The sequence below is a fragment of the Mycteria americana genome, chromosome 7, assembly GCF_035582795.1.
Source record: "Mycteria americana isolate JAX WOST 10 ecotype Jacksonville Zoo and Gardens chromosome 7, USCA_MyAme_1.0, whole genome shotgun sequence".
Taxonomy (NCBI): domain Eukaryota; kingdom Metazoa; phylum Chordata; class Aves; order Ciconiiformes; family Ciconiidae; genus Mycteria; species Mycteria americana.
In genome coordinates this window covers 49,767,677-49,775,702 of record NC_134371.1, presented here as the reverse complement: position 1 = coordinate 49,775,702, position 8,026 = coordinate 49,767,677, and the positions used below count along the sequence as shown (strand labels likewise).

Sequence of the window (8,026 nt, the reverse complement as noted above, 5' to 3'; positions counted from 1 at the left end):
CAGAAGATTTTTTGAATACTTTTTAATATCCTTCTAGGTTTGGGATCTTTTGGGAACATTTGGATGACGTTTTCAAATTTTCCTTCATAGGTACAAAATCTTTAGTTTGACTTTTTGTTTGAATGCAATCCATGACTGTCCCATGAACAGCTCTTTCTAGAAACTCTGTATCAAACGTAGTAAGATTTGTGATGAAATATTGAGACCTGGCAAAAAATAATGGGGGGAAAAAGTGTATTTCCTAACGGCCATGTAGAGCAAATAGTTTGTACCGTGATATGGTAGGTTACAGAGAACCATGGCTACACCAATTTCTCTGAAGAAACAGCCTAACTCACTGTAATAGTTAATTTGCTCATTCATCTTAATTATTTTTTGAAATAGTATCAGTGGTCACCTATATAGTCAACAGGTTGTTTCCCTATAAATGACCGTAGCCGAAGGCACCGAGACGAGGACAGGGCTCCCTGTCAGGGTTGGACCCTCTGAGGGGACGGGCTGCGCGGGGGCGCCCGGGCCTGGCGCGGCCTCTCTGAACGTCTTCCATGCCGAGAAGAGACAGGCTCCCGGCGCTGGGAAGTGCCGTCACCAAGTGCAGAAAGTCTCTCCGCACAACAGGGTGCGATCCCGCGGGTCAGTTGCGGCCCCGGGCGAGGCGGCGAGACCACCGATGCGATGAGGAGCCCCCTGAGCGGGCCTACCCCGACCGCCCCCAGCGGCCTCGGGAGCTCTCCCCGGGCAGGACCGTGAGCCGAGCTCCTCTGAGGCCACCTCTCTCCCTCACGGACACACAAACACTCCTGAAGCTGTGCGCTGGGGCAGGCGAAGCGGGAGCCCCCCCCTCGCCACACGGCGGGGCCCGGGGGGTGGGGGGGGGTGGGGTGAGGAGCCCACGGTCGCGCCCCACCGCGCCCCGCTTCCCGCCCCCGGCGGGGCAGGCTCGCGCCACCTCACGAGCCGGCTCGGGCCGGGCAGCTGATGGCAAAAACTTCAGCGGCGCGGACGGCGCATGCTGAGGCGGCTGGCGCATGCTCTGTAGCGGCGAGGGACGAGGAACGGAATCCGGCACTCGGCAACGCTCGGCGGTTTTCGTGCAGGCCAGGTCGCCATTTTCTCACAGTCTCCTCGTACGCGTTGCCGGCGCGGCTGTCTGTCCCGCTTGCCCGCGGTTCGTCCTGCTCGGCGATGGACGGGTGAGTAATGACCGGGGCGGTGTGGGCGAAGGCACTGCCGCGGTTGTGCCGCCGGTCGGTGGTGGGACCTGTCCTAGTGCCGGGGGCTCGCTCCCTGCCGCGGCTGGCTTTTGGCGGGCGGGCGTTTCTGAGGCTGTGGGGAGCGGCCGCTGCCCTGGCGGCGGTGGGGACAGGCGGGCTTCCCGCCGCGGGACAGCTGAAGCCTTGAGGCCCAGTACGGGATGGGGGGGGGGGGGGGGGGGGGGGAAGAGGAGGCTCAGCCTCTCCGTAACGCGGGCCCCTCGGTAGGGTCTTCCGTTTAAATTGCCCAGGGCTTTGGGCCGCCCCCTACTTAGTGTGGTGCCCGAGACGCCGGATCTCGCTGTAAAGAGGGAGCGCAATCTACTCCCATCCGTCCCCTCCAGAGCCTCTTGTTCTCGCCTTGTCCCCTGTCTTTGCCTCCCCCTCTACCCCCCCCCCCCCCCCCCCCCCCGCCGTGGGGTGAGGAGGGGCGCTCAGTAGGGCTCGGGTTTGTTTTGGAGCTGGCTGGAGGGGAGGAGCAATACCAGCAGGAGCCAGATGTCGAGCTCTTTTGTTTTCAGAAACTGCCTAATAAGCCCTCTGGCTTCCCCCCCTCCCCAGGTAGAAAGATGCCTTTGTGCATGCTGGAGACTGGCTGTAAAAGCCAAAGAAGGGAAGGTTTTGAAAGAGTCAGCCATACGGGACAGCGAGAGCCCTCGGCCCTGGCCGGGAGCTGGGGGAGGCAGTCACTATACACAAGGCCTTCTTTCTGTTGGACCTGGAAAATGAGGCTGGTGGTTGTAGCCTTCGTCAGTGTAAATACAACATCTTCCAGCTTCCAAATTTCCTATTAAGTTGTTTATTCTGCTTCAAACAGAGAAGCAATCTCTTTGGTATGCTTTAAGCATATAGCCTTTCAACTGTGAGAGTTTTCAAGGCTTTTTATGGTTAGTTGTGATTGTAACGTTGGGAGTTACAAATCCTGTCTGAGAAGTCTTGTCATTAATGAGTATTACATTGTGGAATGTTTTCACATATTCATGTTTTGCTTTCATTTTTTTTTGGTGTGGATTTTTTTGGTTAGGTTTCTTTTGGGATTGTGTTACACGCTGTGAGTTATGATGTCACAACCTCTAAGAAAAAGATGTACCTTGACATACCTGTTGCAGATTTTTGTATAGGTGTACCTGATTAAATTTCATACAGGTGTACCTGCCAATGCGTTCTTTTTTCCAAGCTAATTTCAAAAAGTGTGTTCATTGCTTTCTGCTGTAAGAAGATCCATAGGGTAGGCTATGTTGCTGAACTAGCTGTCTAGTTAATGGGGGGGGGGGGTGTCAGAAAAGTTCTGTTCTTTTAAATTCTTTTATTTTCACCCTGTGATCTCATGTAGTCCAGAAACCCGAGTTTCCTAAATAAATTTCTTGGCAGTGCTGCTTTGGAGTAATGTTTACTTGAAACTTTGGACTCTTTTGGAGAAGCCTATAAGCTGGGGGAGCTCAGTGGCTTTTGTAGGTTTCTTTTGTACTTTCCCTCACCCCTGCTGTGTTCTTTGAACATATTTTCTTGATTGGGGAAGTTGTTGGCTATTTTGATTCCTCGTTATTTTGGCATTGCAATACATTGAAAAGTTGGTTTTATGAGGATAAATTGGTTGACCTGTGTTCTTGTTTTTTTCTTTTTTTACAGCATTGTCACTGATGTTGCAGTTGGTGTGAAGGTAGGATGTACACTTAGCAAATAAGGGGGCAAATTGTTGATACAAAATGAACTACTTTGAGCATCAGTAATTGCAAGTTGTAAGATTTTAACTAGTCATTGTCAGCTGATATTTAGTCAGCATGGTTAATATGGTTTATTAAGCTTAACAGTTAGGTTAATAATGCTTTATTAACCAAAAATCTCTAGAGGTAAATTGGAGGCTCTACACAAAAGACTGTCTAGGCACTGAACTGTAAACAGTGATTCTAGATTAATATAGTGGTGTCAGCTTCTTATTTTAAAGCTTAATTTTGCAGATTTTTTTTTTTTCAAAATAACACTTTCTCATTGTTGCATGGTGACTGTAAAAGACATGTTTTCTTCTCTCCCCCATCCTTTTTTCAAAACAGTTACCACTGAAGTTAAAAAAAAGTGACTGTCTGTAATAGGACACAAAAATATGGGAGGTAGAATTTGTTATGTAGATAGAGAAGTGGGCGTTTGCGTTGCTTTACGTTTTATTTCTCAAGTTCAGTTATGAATTTTACAACAAGGAAAGAGCTTCCAAATGGTTGTTAATTTACTATTTATTTCACTTTTGTATTCCAGTCCGTTGCAGGAATTAGATCAGTACTTCGTAGAAGCAGACTGAGAAATAATGAGAATGCAAAGATACATGGGACAAGGGAACTTTAGGTTGTGTTAATGAATGCATGCAAGCAATTCTACTTGAGTGATAGAAATGTAGATGTTTTCTAGTGTGTACAGTTAAGTCTCCACATTTGTCCAGGGACTTTGTAGCTATACTACGTAGCTGCCTTTTCACCTGAAGCTGACCTATGTTAACTGCTTGGTAAGCCAGGTTTTGTCTAGTAAAGCTCTTTGGCTCAGATTCAGTATTGGTCCTGCTGGATTTGGACTAGTTCTTATATAATACAGCTGCCTGTAGATACAGCAGGTATTCTGTCAGGTGTACTTGTATTATGTTTCTGAGCAAGCTTGCTTCTAGGAGGAGCTGTAAGAAGTCAGTTATATAGGTTCTGGACCCATCTGGCTCCACATGTTCGTGCAGTGTTGGAGACAAGCTTAAAATCGCTCTGTGAATCAAGAAGAAAGTGTAGTTATTAAAGTACTTCCGTGGGAGCTAATCCCAATCAGAAATGCGAACTGGCATGACTGTTTCTCTGTTGCCTGGGAGGACAAAGTGTTAACTGATTAAAACTTTAGGAACGTATTTAATAGTTTCGAGGAATACCTAAGGAAGTTCAAGTCTTTCAAAAGTAAACTGCCCCACGTGAATAACTTGGGGGCAAAACAATTTATAAATTGCCCGCAATCATGTCTAATGAAGAAGCAATTTCAGGTAGACCATGTATTGCTTGAACCTTAAATTCTGACATTCTCACTTCAGAAGTACATGGCTTCAGTATCCCTTTCATTCTCAACTATGAGTGACTTAGAATCTTATGAGAATTTGAGCATTCATGAAATATGCTGTAAGTGTGTAGTGTGATTTTGGAACCATATTTTCAGATACTAGCCAGACAATGAAATAAAGACACTTCAGATGATATAACTGCTTCTTTCTGTTGATTGTAGAAGTTATATTATGAATGTAATATAAGAAAGAAGGCAAGACAGGTGTATCAGAGGTAGTGATTAAAATATATACAAGGAAAGGCACAAAAGTGTCAAAAGGTGTGCTCTTTGCCTTGTAAAAATTGACTATTTTCTGATTTTAAAAGGAAACAATCCATTTGTTCATGGAAGTAGTGGGAATAAATAAAAAGGATGATGGTTGTCTGAAGAAAGCTGTTAAATATGGGAGGAGTAAACTGGATTGTATTCTGGAGCTTCTGTAATTATCTCAAGATACTAATAAGAATGGAAAATGGAATTTCTTGCTAATTGATATATGCAGTTTGGGTAGCAGTCTAATGCTAGCTTCAGTCATGTTTTGTGGAAGGCCATGTGAAACATTTGTCCTTTATGTTCTCTGGTGACTGTTCATTGCTCTTGATGAACGGATATTTTAAAGTTGAGAAATGCTTTACCTATAGGCAGTATATAAACAACTGGGAACATTAATCTGGCTTTTCCTTGTCTGTTATCTTTTCTTTGGGGTGCTTTGGGACTGTGTAGGGAGCAAGTCTTGAGTCCAAGGAGTTGCATCAGCAGTTTTAATGCTCTTTTGACACTGCTTTTATTGTGACTGGATAGCCATTGGAAGTGGGCAGAGATTTACCTGTGTGAAATCATCTTATCCAGGATATTTGTTTGACCTGATGCTTTCTTGAGATTTTGCACCTACTGTATATATGCTGATCAGTTATACAACATGTTTGTGATATATTCAGTTATTATTGGTGAAAGGGATTGTGACATATGATCAGGTTTGTTACATATGACCCTTTGGAAAATTTGCTTTATTTTATCATCATCAGTCATGTTGATACAAATTTGAAAATTATATTAACTATTGTCTGGCTGGTTTCTCTCTTAAACAGAAAAGTGAACATGTTAGTTATATTTTTAAACACATTCACAAAAGACTAATAGTAGAAGTTAACTACTGTAGTCTCGGAATTGTCTTTGAATTAAAAGAGGGCTGTTGAGCTTTGGGGACTGCATGTGGGCAAGGCAAGTGTAAAGTAAAAGGAATGCTTGCTTATAATGTTTTATTAACAGTTTTATAGTCTCAGAGTTACCTGCTAATGAGGCTGCTGAATTTGAAGCTATTACCATTTATTTGTGCTGTACACTTTGATTTGATTTAAAACATTTCTGTTCATCAAACTGTTAAATGTTCAATCTTGATTTTATTTATGTGTTAAGTCACCAGAAATGAACACCAAAAGCTGAGGAAAACATAAAACTCAAAATGGAGGTGGAAAAAATGACAAATACTATTTGAAAACTTGGTTTACAGAGAGTAAATGTGGGGATTTGCGCAACTCAAAATAGGCAGTGGGAGCACGCTTCCCAGCTAAAATCTGTCAGAGGAGCAATGTGCTTTAATTTCTGAAAGTGTTAGAACATGCCAAAACCCAGTCATCTCGTTAGTACATATGAAATAATTCGTATTTTATTTGGTCTGTAATGTGTTGTTTTGCTTACCTAGAATTCATGGAGGCAAGGAAATATCACTCTGCACACAGTTCGCCCCTTAGTTACAATTTACAAAATAATACAAAAAGAATGAGCTTTAGCTCTGTGTCTGATGTTACTTTGTGAACTCCCATTGTATATAAGCAGTTTGTATATTCTTGAATAGAACAGAGTTAAGGATTCCAGTAATGATAGTGTATTACATAGTTCATAGATTCTTTTAAATTTTCAGTTTCTCGAAGAGATTCTATACACTTTACATTTATAGATTTCTTGATGCATAGTTTTAAAAATTGCCATATTACATAAAATGTTTGCTTTTTTGTTTTAAAAAGGTACATCTCAGTTGTTCCGTATTTATTACGTGAGGTCCTTAGTCACTAAAAATGAAATGACCTGCTAGTTAGCTTCTAGTCTCAAACTTCTCATTGCTCACTGACCATATAGTTTTGAGTATCAGAATCTGTTAACTGTAGTTTGAATTGCTGTCTTGTGTCCTCTTTACAGTTATGATGCTTTAATCTGGATGAGTAAACTGATTTGGCATTTGGAGTGATAGAGCGTTTTTCAACTGTTGAAGTGAACGTATGAAGTATATAATGTATCTTTTCTTTGGAGTAATTAAAAGAATCTTCGGAGGGGTATAAAATGTGGTGTAAAGAATATACATCACACAGGTGCAGGGAATACCTTAGGTGAACTTTTCATGCATATTGAAGATAGTTCTCTTTCACTGTATTTCAGTGTGTGCCACTTCAGTCTAATATATCATCTTTCTCCTGGATGGCATGCGTAGCTGTGCAGTAAATGGGGCCTGAACAATTGAGTGACTCGTCTTGTGTACGTGCATTGCACATTTCAGAATGGCTGAGGTGTACTTCCACCTGATGGGAGAAAAGAAGCAGTCATTTCTTCAGGGATGCATTATTTGGTACAGAGCATTTCGGAATTTGTGACGTTGTTGACGCTGCTTTGGGCTACACTGGCCAAAAACTGAGCTTCAGCTGCCAAGTGTGGACAGCCCTAGTTATACCTAGGAGGGAAAACTCATATATTCCTGTAAACATAGTTTTGTAATGTTTAAAGATATGGGAATGGCCTTTTTCCCCAAAAGTCAGGGCATCAGCCTTTCCAGTATGCTTAAGAAAAGAGGGAATTCTTGGTGTGTGTTTAGTTGGTTATGTTGGGGTTGGGTAGAAGATGCTAAGAAGCACTGTCCTAGCACTTTCTAATAGTTTTCCAAACAGTAGTGTGTCATGAAGTCCCCCTTTTTCCTTGTTGCTGAAATTTAACATGGGGGAATATAATAGTATGGGGGAAGGGCAGTAGTTAAAACCAGAAGATATATGAGCTGATGGAGAAAAGGAAGAGAGCACAACGTAGCAGTGTCTGTAAGTACTCTTGAAGCATTGTCCACTTTTTAAACTCAAGTTCTGAGGGGGAATCTTCTTTTACAAAATTAGAGAACACTGACCCTTTTTTGCTATTAATAACTGAGAGTTTCCTTGTGGTGGAAACAAATATTGTGGAGATATAGTGACTTTTTATTTGAACTGTACACTGTATAATGAAAATATATGTAGAAAAAAGTCAGTTAGAAATTCTAGTGAGTTGTCAGAAGGTAAGTTTAGACTAAACTTAAGAGAAAATGTATCTAAATAGCTTCTTCCTTTCAGATTCTTCTTTTTCTGAAATCTATTTTGCCTTCACTGTTGACATTCTAGATACTTAAATGAAAAGGTAGGATAAAAAACTGTTTGACTCGTTTATACAGACAAATGCCCTGTGATGGTTTCTTTTACTGTATTTAAAATATTAGAATGATAGTTTTGAGCTATCTTTGTATGTCTAATATAATTACTAGTAGATTGCTAGTAGATTAGACAGAGTCTGCTAAGGGCAGCGACATGAGAAAAATTGGTTGTTTGTGAAATGGAGGAACTGTTTTAATTTTGTGTTAGGATAATGTTAAGTCAGCTTTTGTGTTCAATAATATTTAGTTGTAGCAACAGTAAACAGCAAAA

General features: G+C 42.1%; 1 protein-coding gene across 5 annotated transcripts in view; it reads left to right on the top strand.

Annotated features, from left to right (window-relative positions):
- The first annotated feature begins 1,029 nt into the window (after positions 1-1,029).
- The window catches only part of PTBP2 (polypyrimidine tract binding protein 2), a 55,200-nt gene continuing 48,203 nt past the window's right edge, over positions 1,030-8,026 (top strand). For 3 of the 5 annotated variants that reach the window (XM_075508310.1, XM_075508309.1, XM_075508308.1), the window contains exons 1-2: positions 1,059-1,193; positions 2,883-2,913. In XM_075508310.1, the coding sequence (XP_075364425.1) occupies positions 1,186-1,193; positions 2,883-2,913 (39 nt within the window). In that variant the 5' untranslated portion in view covers positions 1,059-1,185. Of the gene's footprint in view, positions 1,194-2,882; positions 2,914-8,026 lie in introns of all 5 variants that reach the window. The other 2 variants (XM_075508307.1, XM_075508311.1) reach the window with 2 other exon arrangements.